Source organism: Hyaena hyaena, unplaced genomic scaffold (assembly GCF_003009895.1).
Source record: "Hyaena hyaena isolate Hyena2069 unplaced genomic scaffold, ASM300989v1 scaffold_209, whole genome shotgun sequence".
Taxonomy (NCBI): domain Eukaryota; kingdom Metazoa; phylum Chordata; class Mammalia; order Carnivora; family Hyaenidae; genus Hyaena; species Hyaena hyaena.
Window position 1 is genome coordinate 1,298,167 of NW_024080844.1, and position 25,241 is coordinate 1,323,407.

The window sequence follows — 25,241 nt, forward strand, 5'->3', positions numbered from 1 at the left end:
CCCCTAAAAGGCAGACTAACATTTCAAGAACCAAACCAAATACCCAGAAGCAGGTAGGTAGGGCCAGCTTCTGGATATCGTTATCCTTCTGTGCTCACTACACAGAACTCTGTCAGGCTAGAAGAACTGATTTAAAGAAAAGGCTGTTCTTCAACTGGGAAATTCTTAGAGTTCATCTATACTGCCTTTAGAACAGTAGTAAGGGAAGAATAGTGTAATGAAAATGCAATTACTTTCCTGACATTATTTGTTAAGTAATAACAGATAACAGTAATAAGTCAGAAGGTAACATGGACAAGAGCTACAGAAATTTCAAGAAGCAAAGACGTGTTTCTTTCACTTGCAAAATCGAGAATTCAGGACACCTGGGTGGCTCAGTCGGTTAAGTGTCAGACTCTTGAAGTTTGTTCAGGTCATGATCTCATGGTTCATAGGATCGAGCCCCATGTCGGGCTCTGTGCTGATAGTGCAGAGCCTGCTTAGGATTCTCTCCCTCTCTTTGCCCTTTCCCTACTTGCTCTCTCTCCTTTCCTTCAAAAATAAATAAATAAACTTAAAAAAAACCCCAGAGAATTCTACCAGCTTTTAAATAAGAATAAATAGTAACTTTTGAAAATTAGTGGTTCTATTAACTCATCTTTTGCTCCACAAACTTTCTGTCAAATTCTTTTAAGTGATGATATGAAACACGTTTTTCAATTATACCTCCAAAGAATTACTTCTTTCTTCATTTGAACAGAATTGTATAAAAACATTACCTGAACAATTAAAAACATTTCAAGTCCTACTTCTATTTTCTTTCAAGTAGGTAAAGAGAAATATTCAAAGGGAAAAAGTAAGGATATTTTAAGTAGGTTGTTAATTTAGGTATCCTTCCTACTCCCCCAGTAAAATGATGTAATAAGTAAACTGCCAGGCATATAATAGAGACACCTATATTAATTTGTTCCATAAATTCATAAAAGCTCTACTTTAAGTACACCCAGTATTAACCAGTCATAATTAATAAAATGCACATTAGAGAGTACAGTTAGTATGTATTTTAATATAAAAATTGATGTTTACACTTTGAAGGGCATCTGAAGTATCTATGGCAACTTTTATATTGGGCTCTTTAAATTTTAAGAGTTGTAATCTCTACTCAATGAGCAATCTTTGCAGTGTTTAAAAAAAAGTAAAAATACTTGCTTCTGTTTTTTCATTTCAGTATCAATCCTCCTTCAGATTCACTGTGCATAGTACCCAGGGTATCAGTATTGAAACTATAGCCGAGACTGATATTCATTTATAATGATCTGATCATAACTTTCCACATCATGTAACAGCAAATCAAATCATAAGGGAAGAAAAGGAAATTCTCAACATGAGTAGAAGAACTTTTCCTTTTTCTTCAAATTTCACACACTTACAGAGTATGGACCCTAGCTATGTGTCACTGCTGATACCATTTTGAGTGTGTTTTTCCCACTGAAAAATTCAGTGCAAGAGTATCACATGTCAGAGTGATTTTTTTTTTTTTTTTTTTAAGGCAGGGTGGGTAGAAAGGAGCAGTTCTAACCTTTTGGTGCTAGCTCCTGATGTTTCTATTCCAAACTTCTCAAGACTCTTGGATGATAAATCTCTTTTCAAGGGCCTCTGAGAAGCAGCAAATTTTAGGTTTGATTTTTTAGGGGGTTATTTAAAAAAATCTAGGTATGGTTCTTTTTCTCACCATTATTTTCACCACAAATGGCTTTTTTCCCCTTTAGTTATGATGTCTAACAGGATTTCCATTCAGCAGAGACATATTTTTGGAAGTCTGAGAATCATTTAGAAGCACAGGCTTTAGAAGCAGGAAACATTACTTAGCTGGTATCTAGGATACCTGTATCTCTTGCTTTGGTATTTTAATTTCACCAAAGAAACGTGTGTTTGGTGAGTCTGGGCATAGAATTTATGCCTTGTGGTAATATCTAAAATGAAGACTTGTACCTGATTTATTAAATGGAAATTGTTCTTTACTAGGCATACCTCTGAAGGACAAGATGCAAACATTTCAAGTGTAATTTAAATAAAAACTTCAAAAAAATTTTTTTCAAATGTGTTTGGTGTTCCTGCAGTTTGAGGGTCCCTCTGTGAATCAGGGGACAATGAAGAGGCTCTAAGTCTAAATCTACAGCACTGTCTTGGTAAATCTTCATTAATTTGATCAGTTCATCACAAAAATTAGCTTATAGGAAAGAAAAACTACTGGGATCTTTAAAGTAAAATAGGGTATTTGCATGTGTGTAACCTTCACGCATTCATGTTTGAAACATAACTAAAAACCGAATCTTCAGTGCCTGCCTCTTGAGCAGTAAGGGAAAGACTGAGATTGCACGTGGCAGGATTCCCCTTAGGACCACCCTGTGCAGATCAGCCATCGATCCCACATCATTAGCCAGTCCAATAACACAAGGCTGAACAACTGTACTTCCTCCTGGTATACATGCTAAACTTTAAGCTGTAACTCAGTGGAGAGAGCTGATTCCAGTTCACAGCCATATTGCTAATTAAAGGACATGTGATTTTCCCAAACTGTAGAGTGTCCCAGTTTTATCACAAATCTTTTATGCACAATACTGTATGACAAAGTCAGAGACTGCCAAATGGCCTCTTGGATGACTCAATAAATACTTTTCACATACAACGTAAATGGCACCGTTACCTAGTCTCTGCATGTGAGAGTCCCAAACAACCTGAGGGATGTACTACTACCCTGGATACCTGATTGGGCAACCAAGCTGACTTTGTATGGTCACAACATACAGAGATATGTGATTTCCAAAAGCTCTGAAGCTTATGAACCCTGCTCCTTGTGGATTTTATTGCTGATAATTTGTTTTAAACTAAAGGCGGTTTAAATTGAGCCCTAATGCAGATTTCAGCATGGAAGACAGTCTTAGTTATACATTTATGTTTTCCTTCAAAGCCCTCAAAGTATAAATTGTCAGAGAAAGGCAGTACCATATTGCTGGAAAGTTAATAGCAGAAGCCCTGAAATCACAGAGTTGGGTAGTCTTTAACAATATGAAAATATATTAGACCAAAACTTACTCTTCAAAGAGATGTATTTGTTGAAATGTATTTTAGTACTTAATAGTATCAAAGCTCTTGAACAAAATGCTTTTTATTTCACTTAAAAAATTCCTTTCCAATAGAATCATAAATCTTCAGTTTTCGATGAAGAAAAACATGATTCAGGAAAAAATTAAGTGAGCACTGATGGCCTTACCTGGGTATTAAAACATATGTGTTGAGCTCTTTTTATTTCTCTCTTGAATGACAAAGAAGCTGTATTTCTCAAAAATATCAACCCCCCCAAAATTGTATGCTGGTCACTGCTTCTAACTTCCTCTTGCAAGGATCAACAGACTTTCTTTGGGGTGAAAAATCCCTGACGTACACAGCTCCCTAAAATGCTGTTATGATTAAACAAGAGAGAAAAATTCACATGCAAATACATACATGAAGACTGAATTGGTAATTGCAAAGATAATATAAACAGAGATGAACTAGACTGAAGAGAGGTATGTGAGAGAAAAGTATGAAATTCAGTCAACATTGTACTTTTGAAAAAATCAAATAGGACAGAACCATAATGAAAGAACAGTCTGGAATGGTGTTAAAGTCCACTGTATAAAAAAGACAAAGCTTAATGATTCTTGCTCAATTACCAAATAATGGTACAGGACTACTGCAGACCGATTACATTATAGAACAGATGCTAGGTATAGTTCTCAAACCACTAAAAAGAAATCCTGCACCAGCGATTGTGGGTATTTAATTTTAACCCTTGGTAGGAAGTGAGGAAGGGTGATTTTTCTCTCTTTCAGGGAAATCAAAAAATAGGCAAGCCAGACCTTCCAGGTTCACAGCACAAACCCAATAGCTTTAAGGTGCTTCATAGATATACAGTTCAAACATTCCAGGAGAGAAATTTTTCAATTTTCTACCCAAGGATTTTTAGGGGGCAAAATTCTCTATCCAAAAAAAAAAATAAATAAATAAATCAAATCAAATCAAACTGGCAATCAAATGGTGAGGTTCGAATGCAAACCACAGTAGTCTAGATAAGTAGCAATAATGTCTGTTGTGAAATTTAACCCTTTGGAGATGTACAAAACAGAATGCCTAAATCAAGCACTTGGGTATTCTGCTTTATTGCTGAGTCTAGGCAGCCAGAAAACATTTTATTTTCCCTGCCACGGAGATAATGCCACTAGTGTGGCCCCGGGCCCTTAGGAAAGAGCCATATCCCCTCTAGCCAATTAAGGAGTGGCACGGACCAGGCTCAGATAGAGCCCGACAGTGGCCACTCAGCACTTCCTTCTTGGTAGAGTGCGGAAGAGGAGGAAACAGGAGACTGCAAGCCTCTTTTAGGGATACAGGAATTCTCCCAGAGGGTGGCAGGTTCCCTATAAACGAAGTTCAATGGAAAACAGTCTCACCGCCAGCAGCCGAGGCACAAACAGACGATGCCCCATCCCCAGCAGTTCCAGCACGCGACACGCATACTCATTCACCAGCTTGCTCCTCTCGTCGTGCATGTCCTGGGACTTTCTGACAGGAGGTGTGAGCTGAGCAGCTGGGGCTGGGCAGGGCACCCCTTCTTCCATGAGCAGGAAGTAGGTATCCAGAATGAGGAAGCTCTCGGTCTCTTATCCACAATTTTGAGAACTGCAGTGGCAGGGGAGCCTGGCTCGGGTCTCCCCAGGAGCAAGCACAAGCCAGTCTGTGGTGGGAATTGTCAGCTAATGTCTCCACGAGAAGAGCATTTTGGCTAAATTATCCACTGTGCAAGAGCCCCAAAGTAGACTGGAAGATGAAATCAAACACGGATCTAAATGAAAAAACAGCAAAAGCAATCGAATGCAAGAAAATGGCCAAGAGTGATGCAGGAGAGTTCAGATACATGTGTTAAAATGTACAAGCTGCTAAGAAGGGTCTAGCGTGTGTGTGCGCGTGTGCTGTGTGTGTGCGTGAGTGTGTGCGTGAGTGTGCGCGAGCGCGTGTGTCTGTGTGTCTGAGCAGACAGCAGCAGCAGTAGCCGGGAAGCCAGGGCAGTTGTGGAGCTGCAAGGAGAAAAGGATGAGCTCATTGCAATCCCCGATTCGTGACAAGCAGCGCTGCTGCCGCCGCCGCCGCCGCCGCTGCCGCCTCTCGCTGAGAATCAGTAATGAAGGGTAGGGGAGGGGGGTGGGAAGAGGAGGAGGTAGGTGAATGAGCATGCAGAGTGTGTCTCGGGGGAGAATGCTGTAATAAGAAGCCAATGGCGAGCCGTTGGACAGATGTGCTTCCCCCTCCCAGTCCACCTTCAATCAGTGTTAGTCTGACAGCTTCTGCTGTTGAATCCTAAAGCCAAAGACAGACAAACCAGCCTCTCTTAGCATGTGATGCTCACAGAGCAACCAGACCCCCTGCCAGCCAAGAGGCTGACCTTTCTTCACTCTTGCTTTCTAATAACGTTAACAGATACAAGTCGGATTTTATGCTGCGTACTTAAAGTGGGATTTTCCAGCCCTTGTTAGGGGACCAAAATCCTCACAGAAGAGAGGTCTGGGGCAAAATGATCTAGTATGCATGGAGGGCAAAGGCGAGCTTCCAAGAAACGACACACCCTCAAGTTGCAGTGTTTACGCAATAATAATGACTTTTTGCAATGCTAGAATGTGAGGTATTTCGGCATTCAGGGGAAGCCACGATTAAAAGTAAGATTTTTATAAACATTCAGTATGATAACACATAAAGACCTACAACCTAATAATGACACTGTACATCTAAGGAATCACTAAAAGTTGAGATTCTCGAGCAATAATAACTTTCTTAAGCCACAGACCTTGATAAACATTCAGTTAATAGTTCAAAACATTATTTTGATACTTTCTGGTCAAATGAATCCTTCCCTGCTAATAACAACTGAGAATTGTCCATAGTTTAAAATTTTACAATCTTAGTAGGTGTTATTTTAATTTCCCTGATGAGAATAATAGTCACAGCCAAAGGAAGACAAAAAGACAGGATCACCGTTAGGAGCAGTTTCTAAACTTCAGCTAACAACTGATCATATATATTGAGAGTCCTGATGCTGCAGTTCTGAAGCTGGTCTCATGCATACCAGACGAGGGTCTCCATGCATGTTGTTGCATGACACATGGGAGCCCAGCTAGCTCCTTCCAAGTCTTAGTTTCCTGCTCTGACAAGTAAGAGTTACAGGTCACTGCAGGCAACAAAATAGAAACACATCTATCAGCATATCTCTATGATCTTAGTTAAAGAAATACATTAATTATGGAATGGGGTTAAAGGGAAATCTTGCCTCCTTTAACAGAATATTGTTAAGTTCCTTTTTCTAAAACTCAATAAAAACAAAACATTTTTTTGGTTAAACATCTTCAGTATTAATGAACAAAATATCTTAACTAAGATACTTATATATTGTCAAGCTTTTTATTCCTTCTGAAAATGCTTTCTTAAAAAACTAGGGATTGTAATGTAAAATGATAAAAACCATTAGAATATGACATATAAATAAACATTTCAGATTCCTAAGGTTTAGGATAAACATCTGATGGGCTACCCAGGGTGGGGTGGGTTTAGCTGGAAAAGGGAGGCTGTAAGGATTAGGGCATGGGTTCTGGGCCTTTCACAGCCTTCCCCCCACCACCCCTCACCCCACAGTCTGCAGGGAACAGCTCCATTTTTATCTTGTGTACATACTGGACTTCTGCATGGGGTTCTGTTTGAAAAGACTGTACTACGGATATGAAAGTGTGAAAAGCACTGCTATGGAACTTTCCTGTTTAAGAACAAGGGGACGTTTTTCACTTGCAAAGGAAGGAAGAATTCAGTGACTCCTTTGCTTATAGGACTTTTTTGGGGTTGATTTTTTTTAAAGATAGGAGAAATGTTTCTGTGCAACTGACGTGGTTTCAAAGAACACTGGCAGAGGCATTTATTTTTTTCTTATATAAACCAGAAACAAAGAATTTCTTGGATTCTGGTAAGAAGTCAAAATTAATCCAAAGACTTTGGAACTACGGTTTGGCTCTGATGCTCACAAAAGAAGTTAAACCTATATGTACTAATATTAAATGTAATAGTTGAAGTATGATATTTTAATGAGGAAATCAAGTTACACTTAAAACACTTGGGCACATTTGAGAAATGTTATATAAGAGGAATTATAAACAAGTCATCCTGTATTTCAGTTTTCCTAATTCTCCATGATCCTCCCCTTCAAAAATACATTATCCTTGAGGAAGTGAAGGTGCAGGGTCAGCCCTGGGCTCTGAGTGGCCCCTGCTGCGAGAGCAGCAGTGGTTTTATGGGGCGACAGCATGGGTCCAGAGCATCCCTTCCCCAAGCAGTCTAAGGAAAGTGGGGGGGGGGGCCCTGAGCCAGAGCCCTGCAGAAGGCATGGGGATTAAAGCAAAGAGGCGCCTTGGGAAGCACAGGAAGAAGTGGGAGCAGGCCCAGCTGGTGATTCCTACCAGCCTCCGAACCAAGATGCTGAACCAGAGGGGGTACAGCTGGCACTACGGGGGATGGAGATGTAGCTCCTGACATGTAGCTGCTGACGTGCAGAACTGGACCCAGGTCCTAGGCCAGGCCCACAGTTAAGGGTGAGGATGAAGATGGAAAGAGAGCAACAGCACAGAGTAACCCCGGATCCGTTTCCATGGACTCAGAACACCCTGAGCTGGTGAGAAGGGCAAAGGCTGAAGATACCGAATTCCCAGTGGGAACACATGGTACAGAAGGCCCTCCAGGTCCAGAAGGCATCCCCTGCCTAGAAATGACCACACAGAGCTGTGTCATCTCCCTGCACTCCAGGCCAGACCCACAGAGGAATGAACACATCCCAGGCTGCAATGTCCATCCCCAGCCTCTCATCTTCCTTTCTACATCAAGGTGAATCAGACTTCTCAGAGACCTACTTATTCAGCTCTGTATAGATGGGGCCATCAGCCCAAGCCCAAGCCCGTTTTGGCATGCATCACTCTATGGAGAATAAAGCACCTATATAAACAGTGCTCCCACTGCTCCCCACCCCCTACCCCCGCACCGAAGCATCACCCTTGCTTTCAAAATTTCCATCATTATTCAACCATGGTCCTGTGTTCAGGTTGTCCTTTAAGAATAGGCCATTAATAAATATCAGGTAAAATAACTCTTCTAGAACATAACCTGGCAAAATGGAAGAATGGATTCCAGGCATTTCTGAAGTCCTAGAAGAGTGACTCATCTCAGTGAGCATTTCCTCTTCTCCCTCCCCAACTCCCCAAGTAATTTATTTATTGCTGATGAGACTCAGTACAGCATACTTCTGAGAAATAAATGTTTGAGTTATAAAGTAGTCTAAAGATGAAACTAATGATAGAAAAAAAACCCTCTTCTAAATTAAATGGTTAGTAATCATGATTTCTCAAATTTCTTATACTATCACAAAAATTATTTTAAAAATCTGTAAAGGAAGATCAACAGCAAATTGAAGATAATATGGGAACTCTGGATGAATCATGCAATGAGGTAGAGTGACAGAAAAAGTCAACAGGACCAGGCAACTGCATCAAAACCATGGTCTAAAGAAGAGAAGCCTCTCTGAGGGCTGGAATCAGGTGGATGGTGGTCCTAATGAAAGCCTTGTGCTGGAATGCTCTTTCTGAGCTACTCTACTGGGTCATGATTGTTGGATATGCACAGGACATAAATAGATTCCCACTGTAAAATGAAGACCATATTTGACTTAATTTACTACTTTACGTAATGACTTTATGCACTCAGAACACTGAGTGAAAGGAAACATGCAAAGTAGTTACTTCAGGGGTTACAAAGGTGAAAAAGGAAACACTTCCCATTCTGCAAGAGCTTAAAGTCAGAGAGGCATTCAAATGTAAAGATAAAGCTGGATGTGGACACCATAAAAGGAAGAACAACACTGTGTTATGACCTAGTCACATCTTTATTACTCAGATTCAGACAAAGTGGGCTCATACTAGTGAGACTGGCCTGGACCTATACATAATCCGAGAGTAATGAGAATTAAACATATCCCTGGGAGTGAAACAGGACATTGCTTATTTCATTATCCTTTAGTCACATTTACTCGTTGAATGACATGGGTAAATCACTCCAATGCTCCTTGAATCTCTGTAAAATGTCCATGTTATGTACCTAGCCAATGCTCCAAAAACTAAGTTAATGCATATAAAGGATTCTCTCATAGTAGCACAGGGTGGGTGCTAGATAATCAGTAATTGTCTTCATCTTTCCAATGAAGTCATGTAGAGGTGTAAAATGTATTGTGTTCACCTGGCTTGGGGTTTAGAAAGACAAAAAGGACTCTGAATGTATTAACATTATAAACAGAATTAGTCAAACACTGATAAAAGGCATTCCTATAAGACTGACTGCCTCTTCAGTTTTCTGAAAATTTAGACACATTAGTCATAAGTAGGAAAAGACCCATGCTCTTCTGACCTGGGAAAGGTAAAAAGACAAAATTGAACTCTCTAGTTAGTTCTTTTTTGTTGGACAGACAACGTTTTAAAAGATAAACCCTCAATAGTTTGGCAGGTTCCTAAGATTCAACAGATAGGTCAAAAAAGATAAAACAGCAAATAGTATTGGCATCCTGGCAAACATGTAAAATCCTGCACAATGCACAGTCCGCCATTCAAGTCTTGATTCTGCTCGTGCTCTCCTACATGCTTCTGGAGGTAGAAACATACACCAGATGCTGCCTCTAACTTTATGTATTATTCACGCTACTTGAAGACAAGGCTAAAATGAAATGTAAGGAGACTGAGCATATAACTTATATCACAGGAGAGGAGTCTCATTATTTTGTAGCTGGAATGCAAACACTGAAGAACTGGAGTACAAAATAAAATACATAATTAACTGACATTGTGGTGGGTAGTTTGGGTAATAAGTTTATAGGAATTTAAAGGGGGAAAATTTCCTATATAATATGACAGACCTACTTAGTGTTTAAGAAAGGTCTGACCTCTTGTAAGACATAAGGCATAACCATCTTAAAGGAGTTTTTATTGTTGTTGTTGTTGTTTCATAGAAGAGAGAACTTTCTCCCACCAACAATTTATTTAATAACATGCTGAATAATCATGGTAGCATCATTATGACCTGATTATATATCCTTGTCCTCAGATTCTAACATAATGTCCTTATTAATGCAATACGACTATAGACATTGAGAGTTGGTCATTTTGCCTCTACTTCCTTACATTTATTGACAATTATCTCAAAAGGGTCCTGCCTACTTTATTACTGGACATTTGTTTCAAAAGGACTACTTGTGGTAAGCCAGAAATGTGAAATTTCTAGTCACCGGGTTATATATTTTACAACACAGAATAAGTGTACTTTTCTTGTGTGACATTAATTAAAATATTTGAAGACTGTCTTAATTTCCTTTTCTCCAAGCTAACCATCCTGGCTATAGGTTGGTTTCTCGACCATTCTCAAGTGTTCACAATCCTACCTCTTGGATAGGATTTTTTTTTTCTTTTTTTGGACAATGTCCTTCACTACTTCTCAACCCACACTAAGAAGGATACTCTAGATATGATAACAGAATCATAAAATAAAGTGCTGCTGGTAGACCCTAGAAAGCATCGAAGTCCAACATGTTTATCCTATTGATGATAAGACTTATCATCAGTAACGGACTTGTTTAGGATCATAAAACTTGCTTGGGGCAGAGCCAGGAAGCCAAGGTCCCAGAGCCCAGTTGCACGGTGGGAACCTTGTCTTTCCTGCACTGTAATTTGTTGTCTTTCAATGAATGGAGTCCCCTTAAAACACACACACACACCACCACCACCACCAACCACCACCACCACCACCACCAACCACCACCACCACCACCACCACCACCACCATCTTACTAGGAAAACTGTGCTGTACTATTTTATTTCATATGGAACTGATCTGGCCCCTGCCTATCTGCTCTGAAGGAATCTGAGAATCTTAGACTTGAGTTGAGAGGGGCATCCAAAAGACTGTCTTGAGAATAATCACTTCTGAACACACACTTATCATAATAAAACACATCTGCCTTCTCAATTTTTAACCGGGAAGCACTCTCTTCTTCAATCAAACAGTGAGAGAGGCTGTCTCCTTGGCAGCTCAGCCACAGGGTGTACATTAGAGCAGCTTCCTTGAGGCCATGTTGGTGACGCAGGCCTGCAAATGGAATGCTGTCTCAGTTCATTCATCCCCTCCCTGGGGCGGTCTGTATAAGGCTCATACTTATGTGCCAGGTAAGCAGAAGGTATAAATAAATGTCAGCAAGGGCTGTTTTTTTTTTTTTAATGTTAAATTGATCAGATTAAAATAATGATGTATAGAATCTAGACGGTGCCTTGATTTTCTCATGCTGGATCAGCATTTTACTTTTATGTGTGTGTTTGTATGGGTGCATTGTTTGTCATGGTTATTAAAAACGAGGTGCTATATTCATCTTGATAAGTTGTGAGTTGCCTCTACCTTCTTCCCATACTCCATCTCTAGTTCTCTATTAAATTCGCTATCTCTGCATCTTCTTGTTACATGGAATGCTAACTGTAGTTTAATAGCTGTCACTATGAAAAATCATATTTTCAGTGGAGCATTTATATGGGTCGGCCCATGTGTTAGCAAGTGAATTTGTTTCCATGAAATGAGTATGTCAAAATGGGGACATTCATGTGTTTTTTTATTGTTGTTTTTTTTTTTTTGAAGACAAGTCCACACTTTGAAATAATGATGGTAATAGGTTATACAGTCATGCTCTTTCCATCCCCTGGCCCCCTGCCTCACAGTTTCCAATGGGTTCAGTAGAATTTCAGGGATAGCAAAATGGTGAGAATGGAGGTGATTTTGCCTCTGCGTTCACTAGAGGTGATCTGCTCCCTCTTCACCTCCCTTGGGAGTTTAGTCCCTGTACATATTTGATAGTGCCACAGGCTGTCAAGTGATGGCAGCAACAAGTGAACAGGTATACAGAGGTCTTTCCTGCATGGTGCCACTCCTTTACCTATCCCATACTCTTGTTTGTCCCAAGCAGGGCCTAACAAAGTAACTTGTACATCACGAACTCCTGTAGAAATTTAAATAACTAAAAGTATGAATAAAGAGTTATTATTTGTATTTATACAGTATCTATAAAGGCTGTGTATGCTAAGCCGTTAGAGTATGCATTACTGCATTTATTCATAACAACCAATTATGACCATTTCGCATAGGAGGCACCTGAGCTTAGACCAGTTCAGGGACGGGCCCAGGATCACGCCACTAGTAAGTGGTAAGTTAATGCAACTACACTGTGGTAACTACACTGCTGATATATAAATATGTTTAAAATCTAACGAGTTATCTGAAACAGTGAAGGCAGTAGAGTTAAACAGGCTCGATCCCAGAGGTTAATCAAATTCTCCCAGTGGAAACAACAGGATTTACACAGTTGTGTCACTGTGAGTATGTGGAAGGACTAATGTGCCTTGGGTTCTAAAAGAAATGACAGAAAAACACAGAGTAAAAACGTATGCTCAAAGAGCAGCATCTGTACCCTGGTGATGTTACCATACCCTCCTTGCTAATTAGTTTGAACAGTACAGCTACAGGATCAGCCCCCTCTCCAGAGCTCCCGACCTGTCTCTCTCTCCTTACTGGATATATACAGCCTCACATGTTTCTTTTTTTTTTTGTTTTAATATTTTTATTTATTTCTAGGGGAGAGAGAGAGAGACAGTGTGAGCAGGGGAGGGTCAGAGAGAGAGGGAGTCACAGACTGAAACAGGCTCCAGGCTCTGAGCTGGCAGTCAGCACAGAGCCCGACGTGGGGCTCGAACACACAAACCGCGAGATTGTGACCTAAGCAAAAGTTGGACGCTTAACCGACTAAGCCACCCAGGCACCCCCAGCCTCACATGTTCCTTAATCGCAGCATCCAAAGTCATTATTTCTTCCCCAGTGCAGCCCCTCCTCTTACAATTCCTGTCCAGGCTAAGGGTGTCTGCCATCTGCCCAATTTATACAGGAGGCCCCTGCGTGTCGTCCCAGAGTCCTCCTTCACCTACCTCTACCTCTAAATCAACATTCAAGTCTAGTTAATTCAACCTCCTCACCATCTCTCACAACTATCCCCTCTTCTCCACTCCCATTTCTTCTGATTTGAGATCAGCCCTGAGGATGACAGGCTGGGATCTCCACCATCGGCAATACTCAAGGCACTTGGATTTTCCTGCGTAGCCTCGGCAACTCCATGCCTCCAGGTCTTTGTTCTGGCTTTCTCCTTTTCTAGAACTGTGCTTCCCCTCTAACTCACTTACCTTTTCTTTCTTTCTTTATTTTTTTTAATGTTTTATTTATTTTGGAGAGAGAGAGAGACAGCGTGAGCAGGGGAGGGTCAGAGAGAGAGGGAGGTACAGAAACTGAAACAGGCTCCAGGCTCTGAGCTAGCTGTCAGCACAGAGCCTGACGTGGGACTCGAACTCACGAACCATGAGATCATGACCTGAGCCGAAGTCAGATGCCTAACCAACTGAGCCACCGAGGCGCCCCTCACTTACCTTTTCTTAATCTGTCAAAATTCAACTCCAATATCACCTCCCGCAGGAACTACCCTTTATTCTTGGAGTTTGGCCCTGTTTACCCTCCCACGTTTCCGCCTATGCTGTCTCTCTCACAGCATCTGCAGGTTTATACTTTAGTGAGTTGCCTTGAAATCAATAGTTAGGGTCCGTCTCCCCTGCTAAGGCACTTAGAGACAGGTATCATGTACCATCTTTCTCGTGCTGAAACCCAGAGCAGTTACTTGATGCATAATGGCTACCCCATAATTGTTTGTTGGAATGGTTCAGCCTTCAAAATGGATAAAATATAACTACTGTGTAAGAGAATGATAGATAAGCATTTCTCTGATTAGAGATATTGGTGCCTTAATATTTCTGAGCCTTTTAAAATGTTCTTCCTTTCTGGAATGTTTTTCCTTCATTTTTTTTTTTCTTTAAAAATGTTAACAATCCTTCAAAATGTTGTTATTGAAAGAACAAAAACTGAGATGTCAGACAGACCTGAATTTAAAACCAACATTTGATGTCCAGTAACTGTGTGACTTCAGGAAAAGTTCACCTCTTTGAGTCTCAGGTTTAAGGTGGCTTAGTCAGTTATGAATCTGACTTCACTTAAGGTCATGATCTCACCCTTCGTGAGTTCAAGCCCTGCATTCGGCTCTGTGCTGACAGCTCAGAGCCTGGAGCCTGCTTCAGATTCTGTGTCTCCCTCTCTCCCTTTCCCTCCCCTGCTTGTGCTCTGTCTCTGTCCCTGTCTCTTTCTCTCTCTCTAAAGTAAATAAACATTAAAAAAACAGTAATCTTATGAAGTTGCTAATGTTATGAATGACTGTGACATTAATGACATGTGATAGTAAAGACACAAACTGATAGGAAAAGCACTGAGGCACTGGGGCCAGGAAAGGGTAGGGGATGAATGGAATCAGCAAGAAGTACATGGCAATATGCTGGAGATTACCAAAGGCCATGGGAAATAAGAATCTGGAACCAAGAGATGGGTTTGGAAATCCCTGGTGAAATATGGAAATGAATGAGGTAAACTAGGGAAACTATGAAGCCATAAAGAGATGTTCTCATAGTATGTCATGATATTCTTCTCAATTATGCCAGAGGTGGTTTAATAACTAGTTGTCTACTAATATTATGAGGGAAATAATTGACCCCACCAGACAGTAAGTTCCTTAAGGGAAGGTTATGCATTTATGTTCCCAGTGCCCAGTGGAGTGACCATGTATACAAAGAGCTCAGAGAATAATTACTGAGTAGACGAATGATTGAATCTAATTATAATATTCACCTATGGACTTTCTAGTCACTTGCTTGAGATTTGGTGATGTAAATAATTAGTAATGTGAGAATATGAATTCATAATAAAAATGTGCAGAGGTGGAGGTAAGAATAAAAATCTCACAAGCGCCTGACATTGTGCCATCCACCTCCATGCACAGTTTTATCCCATTCTTATAATACGTTGTAATGAGACCACTGCTAAAAGAAAGGACTTGTTCATGTTTTGCAAAGTCAGTCTGCCCGATTTCTATAACACCCTTGATTTCCCACTTTCCATCAGCCTTCCAAATCCAATTTATCTGTAAGTCCTGTCAGCTCTATCTACAAAATTATCTGAATCTGTCCTCTCTTTCCATTTTCACTGTTACCACTTTACTGCAAGCTACCATCCTATCCTGCTTGGGCTTTCTGAAATACCGTCTTACTAGTTTCCATGCATCTATTCTCGCTTCTTTTCAATTCACATTCTACACACCAGATCTACTCAATCCAAATGTCTTAGAACCATAAATCTGGTAAAATTTCTCCATGCTTAGAACTTACACTGGCTTCCTCTTAAACCCAAATGCTAACACTTTGCTACCGTTTGTACGCCTCTACCAATCTGGCCCTTGCATAGCTCTCTAACCACATCTCCTTCCTCTCTACATCTTGCTCACCTGCTCACTACGCTTCACTCACACTGGCTCTCTTTCTGTTTTGAGCATACAAAACTTATCTTGTCTGGGGCCTTTGCACTTGCTGTTGACTCCGATCTTCATATGGCTCAGTCCACTACATCATTCAACTCAAATGTTATTTTGCTCACAGAGGCTCTCTCTTACCAACTTATCTAATGGAGAGCAGGAACACATTGGATTCTCCTGGATTATTTCTTTCATCACATTCATCACTACTTGAAACTGTTTACTTCTTTTTTTCCCCCTAATGTTTATTTATTTTTGGGGGTTGAGGGGAAGAGAGAGAGGGAGATATAGAATCTGAAGCAGGCTCCAGGCTCTGAGCTGTCAGCACAATACTCGAACTCACAAACTGCAAGATCATGACCTGAGCTGAAGTTGGACGCTTAACTGACTGAGCCACCCTGGAGTTCCTACTTCTTTTTTTTTTTTTTTTTTTTTTTGAGAGAGAGAGAGAGAGAGAGAGAGAGAGAGAGAGAGAGAGAAGCACTGAGAGGCAGAGGGGGAGACAGAACCCAAGCAGGCTCCATACTATGCATGACATGGGGCTCAATCTCAAGACTCTGAGATCATGACCTGAGCTGAACCCAAGAGTTGGATGCTTAACCAACCAAGCCACCCAGGCATCCCAAAAACTGTTTACTTCTTTTTCATGTATAATCTCTTTCTCCCACTAGAAAATGTAAGGGGAAGGCTCACAGGAGAGAGGAGGAAGACCTTTAAAAAATTTTTTACTGACAAGTTATTAGAGAAAAACGTAAATGTAAAATAAGATTCTGGTTTCAGCTTTTTTTCATTCATCCATTCATTTTAACTTAAAAGATGATTATTCTACAGAGCCTTTTGAATCGCTCTTTTCTTTAGCAAAGTAACCCCTTGACATTTATAGATTCAATATTTATTGTTTCGGCTCTCCCTGAGAGACCCCACAAGGCCGTAACACAGCAACTTGTGGGTTTGCTGAGGAATGAATTTAGTTACTTCTGTGGAGCAGATGGTAAGGAAGCTTAGCTTATAGTCTTTGTTCCTCCCGGTTATTATATGCTCTTACGACAAGGCAGTTATTTTATCTCATTTCATAAAAAAAGACACTGAATAAAAATATCATAGTGGTATTAAAAAATTTAAAAGCATCGTAGTATACATCTTTCATGAGTGTCAAGCTGTTTTCTTCCCCCCTGAACCTACGGCTACCATTTTCATATAAATGGTCTACCTGGTTCATGGTAGTAATGCCATGATTAATACTAAATGTTACGCTTCCAGAAAGACTATGATTAATCTAGAGCCACCATAAGGACTTGCCACCTAAAAACTGCAGAAACCGTTTTATTTTTTTTATTTTTTATTTTTTTTATTTTTTTATTTTTTTACAAATAGTTTATTGTCAAATTAGATGCAGAAACCATTTTAGACATGCAAGAAGCTGAGTCATTGTGGGTTTTGGTAAAGAAGAGAGAGGTTTCTATATTTAAAAAGAAAGATATCATAATATTGGTTTTTAAAGTGTCCTGCAAACTTTAGATAATATATGCTAATGACTGTCAACTACTTTAGGAAGGAGAAGGAAATTAACAACAATGTCCCCGAGACCAAGTGGGAATAGAGAGGAATAAAAAAGCCCAGGGGTAAAAGGTAAAAGGGGAAATATTCAATTCTCTATGTACACACCATAAGTCCAGAGTTTGTTCGGTGCTAGTGGAATACAAAACTAGTGCATAACGTGGTCTCTATCGTCAGGGGTATTATAGACTTTATAGCAGAAACAAGACCCATGATTGGGACATTAGGGGGTCCACGTGACAGTGTGTGATAATGTGCCCAACAGGTCCACCTGAGGCTGGATTTTGATAAAAATGGAATGCCAGAGGATGGGCTTCTACGAGACAGCAGACAGGCGAATAATACAATGAAGGCAAATCTTCAGAATGATGACTCTGGTAGCAGAGGGCAAAGGATTTTAAGAGAGGAAGAGACTGAAGGTAGACAAGTCATAAAGCTCTTGCAGTGAGCCAAGTGTGAGAAGAGGAAACCCTGGACCGGTGTGGTTGCCATGGACACAGAGCAATGCTTAAATCTGAGAAGCATCATAAAGGAAAAATAGCTCTTCGCTATATTTGTGTAACTTTCCAAGTACATGTGGCTTATTATGTCCTCTTTTATATGACTCATTGATACAAAATTGCCAGAGGAATATTCTTCACCAAATCAGGGAAGGGTACACCACTGAGGAAGGGAAATGCCCCCTGACCTATGAATCCTCCCTCCAAGTTGCTGATTTTGAGGCACTAAGTTTGGCTAAAAGATCAACTGGTTTGGTCACAATCTCTGAGACTCTTATTATTAACGGAGTCCAAACCATCATGCTTTAGGCTGAACCAAACAGAAGTTGATTTGGCAGAACAACTCAGCTGCTAGGGTCTAGGGGCACACTGGTTATCACCAAATGAGCAGTGAGGATACATGAGGTCTAATAAGCCTTCTCTGCAAAAAACATCTTCTATGCAGCTCCTTTCCTTAAAATCAAAGAGACAGTATAACTGAAAGTTTTTTCAGAGGGCAGGGGAAGGAAGCGAGGAAAAACAGAAAATAGCAATGACTTAGCATTTATCATCGAGTACATCTAGCTGTCCCCACGTCTCCCTGACAGCACCTGGGAAATGTTGCTCGGGGTCCCCCAAACCCTGTCCTTTCCACCCTTGCTGTCACAGTACTGGTTAAGGAAGCCCTCATGACTTCTCCCCTGGACTCTCCTAATAGTCTCCTAAGTACTCTCCATATCTATTACCGTCTCTTCACATTCCCCTTTATCTCTCACTAGCTCCAACATTTTCTTCCTAAAACACCAGATCTAACCACGTAGCTGTCTGAAGGTAGCCTCTGGCCCACAGGTTCGAAGGACACAAGACCCTAACCACAAGATACGTTTCAGACAATCTAGACCTCTCCTGCCTTTCCAATTACATCTGTCACCTTGACACCTTCAGCTCAATGTTCTCTTGGAACCTCTTCCCCACATGCTATATTTTACCATGCTTCTGGTCCTCACATATGCCGTTCTCATTGCCTAAAATAACATTCCTTGTCTTCCCTTGCTAATCTTCCAAGACTCAAATGTCACTTTCTCTTTCAAATCATCCCTGTCATTACCTCCCTCTTCTACCTTTGCATCCTGTCCTATTTGTTTATGACCATGAAGTAACAGCTGTTCTGTGGCAATTATTTATACACCTGTCTATCTTCCCTACTTCTCTGTGAAGCCCCTGACTTAACGGCAACACACTCATCTTGGCGTCTGCACTACGCAAGAGCTCCTAGTCACTGCAGTCATGGATTATTTAAATACTGAGTAAATGAATGAATAACTGATGCTCAAATAAGAAGTGAGTTATAAACAGAATTTAAATATGAGCTTCATTTTTAGAAAGAAATGTGTTATGCTAGGGGATGGTATCTTTTATTTACTGTCTAAATTAGTAAGAAGAAAAGTCAAAATGAAAAAAGTTCAATATTTATGGATTTCTAGAAGAAGAAAGGGAAACTACTAACACATTAGTAAAAGTGTAAAGGCCATAAGAAACTAAATAAAACTCAAATTATTTAGCAATGTGCCTACTAACGCTTGGTAGTCCCTTCAGAAACAAACACACGCATTTGATTTGGGGAGCCTCTCATCATCCGACAGGCTGTTATCTGGACGTGGATCAGTGGACAGACTTACACACTTTGCAGGATCGACACAAACAGGGGTCCAGAAGTCATTGTCTTAGTGTGGACTTAAGGGTGTAAAATATATTGGGGAGGGGATTGTTAAATTAAAAACTATTTTCCATTTCACACGGAAACAAAGTATATAGTGCTGATAGAAGTAATAACTTACTTGGCTATAAGTAATCAATACTGCAAAATAAAGTCACTCAAGTTCTCGAACAAAGGTTTCTAAACAATGCCAGCATGCACCCAAATTCACCTGAACATAAGATACACCTTTAAAAAAATATCTGATTGGCAAATTTACTTGCCCAAGAGGGCAGATCCTCAAAATCTACTAATAAGAGGTTAAAATCACATTCAAGAAAATGACAAGGAAATCACTGTCACAGATGGAAGTCACTTCCATATGTCTCCCGTACAAGCTATTAATAAATGGGTAAGATGTCTAAAGTGAAATTAGCCAGGCTAGATAAATTAACCAAAGAACTAAGTTTCAATTTCCATGTTTTATGTTTATATATGGTTTTTAAAAATTTCTTTTTAAGTTCATTTATTTTGAAAGAGAGAGTGTGCCCATGCAAGAGCAGAGGAGGAGGCAGAGAGAAAGGAAAGACAGAATGTCAGGCAGGCTCCCCGTTGTCAGCACAAAGCCCCATGTGGGGGGGTCGAACCCATGAACAGAGATAACAACCGGAGCTGAAATCAAGAGTCGGTCAATGAGCCACCCAGGCGCCCCATTTATATGGCTTTTATTTCTTTCTTCTCTATGAATGAAAGTTGATAAACTTAGCCAGCTTAAAGAACTGAAAGTCTAATACATAAGTATTTCACTGTATGTTAGACAATGGGGCCTAATATCAGGTGTTACTATCTAAGGCTTACAGTCTGCACATGATAGTGGAGAAGTAGTATAGACTGTATGGTCAACACTTAAATAAAGATGCTCAAAAGCTCCTGTAGAACTTGAACGGTCAAAGAGGCACTACTCCTGGGGTGCCTGGGTGGCTCAGTTGGTTAAGTGCCTGACTTCAGCTTAGGTCATGATCTCACAGTTCATGAGTTTCAGCCCTGAGTCAGGTCTGTGCTGACAGCTCACGGCCTGGAGCCTGCTTCAGATTCTGGATCTCCCTCTCTCTCTGCCCTGCCCCCACTCACATTCTGTCTGTCTGTATGTCTGTCTCTCTCTCTCTCTCAACAATAAACATTTTTTAAAAAAGGTATTACTCCTTTACCTCTTTAAATACTAATGTCAGCTTTGTTGTCTTTGCTCTAAAATGAGAACACATTTTTTCCCAACAAGAATGCATCAGCTAGGGGGTGCCTGGGTGGCTCAGTCAGTTAAGCAACTGACTCTGGATTTTGGCTCAGGTACTGATCTTGTGCTTTGTGAGACTGAGCTACTAGCTACCAGCACAGAGCCTACTTGGGATTCTGTCTCACCTCTCACTCAGCCCCTTACCTGACCTGTGCTCATGCTTCCTTTCTCTTTCTTTCTCTCAAAATAAATAAACATTGAAAAAACAAAAAAAAAGAATGCAGGGGACCTGGGTGGCTCATTTGGTTGAGCATTTGACCTTGGCTCAGGTCAAGATCTCACGGTTCTTGAGTTAGAGCCCCACATCAGGCTCTACGCTGACAGCTCAGAGCCTGAGCCTGCTTTGTAACATAAATACACAGGAAGGTAAGCGATGGGCAGAGGTCAGATGTGAGCTGAACTTGAAAAATAGGGAGATTTAGAAAGGCTGAAAGGCTATTCCCAGAGAGAAAGAAGACATGCCCAACATGTACATGGCTTCTCCTGAGTCTACTTCCAGTTTTTCTAGATTACAGATACGTGATGAAGTTAGAACCATCCATGTGAATATAGAATGGACAGTTTTCAGGAAAAGACTAGGGTATCTGAACTCCATTTCCAATCTTTAGGAGTTAATAAAGTTCTATTAAACATAGGAGAAAAGGAATGGAAACAGTGTTCTAAGCTGTACTTAACTGGTAATTTTAACTGAGGGAAATTTCTTTCATGTATGATTATTTAAATTGAAAAAAATTTTAAATTTGGGAACAAGGGACTTTATACTCAAAAGAAGTTTTTGGCATGCATAATGTGAACAGCTCTGTATTTACTATATAAACAATTAACAAATATCAATCTAAAGAAGCAGGGATTAGTATGGTTTCTTTCTCTCCAACATAAAACATGAAAACAAAGCACATATCATTAGGGGAAAATCAAAACTACTTCAAATACTGCTTTAGATGAAGTGCAATCTACTTAAATACAACAAATAGAAGAAGAATGAGGTTAATCCTTTGGCCCTTTGCTACTCTGTGCATCAATCAGGAATTAGGAATGTTTGCTGAATGTGCAGAAATACACTTGCCACTCTTGTGAATAAAAAGAAAGCTTTAGATTCTCTTTAAGAAATAAAGCCTAATCAGACAATGCAGGACATACACATATGAAAATAAAATGAAACACAGCATGTTAGTGACAAAATGAATGATACATTTTGTAATTGGCAACAGATGTTCATTTCACTTGATCTTAGCCAAAAGGTCGAAAAGTGATCAGATGTTCACTTCAGGTGCAAGTCAGGAACAATCCTTCAGAGGGGATAGGGTTTAAGCCAGAACATAGGGGCTAGGTAGACTGTATAAACAGAGAAAAGGGTATATGATATATAAAATAAAGGTGCTTTCAGGATATAGTCTAGAGTTTAGCTCAAAGACTTTGATGGGAGAATGAAAAAAAATGAATATAGTGTCATCATCAAATACCCGAGGCACAGATACGTCAATCAGTCTTTCTGTAAATGACACCCCTGTGAAGTACTATACATAAGTGCCTTATCCATGCATCAATAATGATAAAAAAAATACCAAAGGCCACTGAAGATTTTATATAGGGTAGCTGAAAATATAAAATTGGAACTTGAGCGAGCATAAAATTAAGGAATTATTTTCTTTGTTAAGTGAATTTATGCAACACAAAAATGCAGAAGGCCCAAAGACTTATCTACTGTTAGAACCTGAGGAGGCAGAGGAACCCACCAAAGGGACAGGTAGAGAAGCAAGGGACCTAAAGAGCACATAACTGCAGAAAACAGAATGGTACCATATCACAGAATGCCTTTTTTCTTGATCTAACTAGAGAATTATGACTAGGCAGGAGGTAAATTGTGAAAATACCTGTTCTTACATCAATCTTATGCTGTTTTTCTCAACAGCTTCTATGTCACAATATACAAGACATACTACTTCTCTCAACCGTTAAAATTTAGTACCCATTCCATTTCCTCTAGTTAAGAAAGATTTCAAGTTGCAAAATAAAGTGTATTTTATTGTTTAATAGCTATAGGGCTATTCAGATGATCTCTTTCTTCTTGAGTGAGCTTTGGTAGTTTGTAGTTTTCAAGAGATTCGTCCATTTCATTTCAGTTGTCAGATTTATCGCCCTAAAGTTGTCTTTATGTCTTTTGTTTGGAATTCACTGAACTTCTGGGATCTGTGGGTTTGATGAAAACCATCAAATTTGGGAAACCATCAGCTATTATTTCTTTAAATGTTTTTACTGCCTTTCTCTCTTGCCTCTTCTTCAAGATCCCCAATAATATATCCAGGAGGCCGTTTGAAATATCATAAAGCTTGTTACTCTTTTCTTTCTCTTTTTAAAATCTTTTTTCTTTGTGTTTAATTTTGAATGGTTTTGGTTGCAATATCTGCAAGTTCACTAATGGCTTAATCTGCAATGTCTCATGTGCCATTAATCCTATTCAGTATATTTCATTTTTTAAATCAATTGTACTTCTCTTTTTTCTTATTTTTCATCATGATGAGTGTATTCTAATCCCCATTCCATATTTCATCCATGCCCCCAACCCCTCCCCTCTGGACCATCAGTTTGTTCTCTAGAGTTAAGATTCTGTCTTTGGTTTGTCTCTCTCTCTCTCTCTTTCCCCCTGCTTATTTGTTTCCTTTCTTAAATTCTACAAATGAGTGAAATCACATGGTATTTGTTTTTCTCTATGTCACTTAGCATTATAGTCTCTAACTCCATCCATGTTGTTGCAAATGGCAAGATTTAATTCTTTCTATGGCTGAGTAATATTCCATTGTGTATATATACCACATCTTCTTTATCCATTAATCAACTGATGGATATTTGGGCTGCTTCCATATCTTGGCTATTGTAAGTAGTGATGCAATAAACATAGGGGGTGCGTGTATCTCTTTTAATTAGTGTTTTTGGATTCTTTGAGTAAATACCCAGTAGTATGATTACTGGATCATAGGGTAGTTCTATTTTTAACTTTTTGAGGAATCTCCATACTGTTTTCCAGAGTGGCTGCACCACTTTGCATTCCCACCAACAGTGCAGGAAGGTTCCTTTTTCTCCACATCCTTGCTGACACTTGTTTTTTGTTGTTGATTTTAGCCATTCTGATGGGTGTATATGGATAACTACTATATCTCATTATAGTTTTCTTTTTAATTAAAAAATTTTTTTATGTAAGTAATCTCTACACCAAACATGGGGCTCAACCTCACAACTGTGAGATGAAGAGTTGCACTCTCTTCTGACTGAGCCAGCCAGGGGCCCCTATCTCATTATAGTTTTTATTTGCATTTCCCTGATGAAAAGTGCTGATGAGCATCTTTCTTTGTGTCTGTTGGCCATCTAAATGTCTTCTTTGGAGAAATGTCTATTCATCTCTCCTGCCCATTTTTAATTGGATTGTTTTGGGAGTGTTGAGTTTTATAATTTCTTTCTTTATTTTGGGTAATAACCCTTTATCAGATATTGCATTTGTAAATATTTTCTCCCATTCAGTAGGTTGCTTTTTAGTTTTCTTAATTGTTTCCTTTACTGTAAAGAAACTTTTTATTTTATAGTCCCAATAGTTTAGTTTTGCTTTTATTTCCCTCGCCTCAAGAGACATATCTAGAAAAATGACACTACAGCCAGTGACAGAGAGATTACAGCCTGCGCTCTCTTCGAGGATTTTTCTGGTTTCATTTAGGTCTTTAATCCATTTTATTTTTGTGTATGTGGAAGAAAGTAATCCAGTTTCATTCTTTGCATGTGGCTGTCCAGTTTTCCCAACACCATTTTTGAAAAGACTGTGTTCTTTCCTGCATTGACAAAGCTTAATTGAACATATATTTGTGGGCTTATGTCTGGGTTTTCTATTCTATTCCATTGATCTATGTTTCTATTTTTTGTGCCAGTACCATACTATTTTAATTACTACTGCTTTATAATATAATTTGAAATCTGGAATTATGATACCTCCAGTTCTGTTTTTCTTTTTCAAAATTGCTTTGGCTATTTGAGATCTTTTGTGGTTCTGTACAAATTTTAGGGTTGTTTGTTCTAGTTCTGTGAAAAATGCTGTTGGTATTTTGATAAGGATTGAATTAAATATGTAGATTGGTTTTGGTAATATAGACATTTAAACAATATTTTTTCTTCTAATTTATGAGCATGGAATGTGCTTCCATTTCTTTGTGTCATCTTCAATTTCTTTCATCAGTGTTTTACAGTTTTCAGGGTATAAGTCTTTCACCTCTTAGGTTTTGTTTATTCCTAGATATTTTATTTTTGGTGTAATTTCAAATGGGATTGTTTTCTTAATTTCACTTTCTGATGCTTCATTAATAGTGCATAGGAATGCAACAGATTTCTATAAATCGATTTTGTATTCTCTGACTTTACCGTATTCATTTCTCAGTTCTAGTATTTTTTTATTTTGGGGGGAGTCTTTCAGGTTTTCTTTTTTAAAAAAAGTTTATTTGAACTGGTGCAGCCCCTCTGGAAAACAGTGTGGAGGTTCCTCAGGAAACTAACAATAGAACTCCCCTATGACCCAGCAATAGCACTGCTAGGAATTTACCCAAGGGATACAGAAATGCTGAGGCATAGGAGCACATGTACCCCAATGTTCATAGCAGCACTCTC

The 25,241-nt window shown here is 39.5% G+C and overlaps 1 protein-coding gene across 4 annotated transcripts in view; it reads right to left on the bottom strand.

Annotated features, from left to right (window-relative positions):
* Positions 1–25,241, bottom strand: part of RABGAP1L (RAB GTPase activating protein 1 like) — a 746,017-nt gene that overhangs the window by 157,996 nt on the left and 562,780 nt on the right. The window contains exon 1 of one of the 4 annotated variants that reach the window (XM_039242377.1): positions 4,470–4,762. The exons of the other annotated variants lie outside the window; for them this stretch is intronic. Coding sequence (XP_039098308.1) covers positions 4,470–4,637 — 168 coding nt within the window. The 5' untranslated portion in view covers positions 4,638–4,762. Of the gene's footprint in view, positions 1–4,469; positions 4,763–25,241 lie in introns of those variants that run through there. 4 annotated transcript variants of the gene reach the window in all.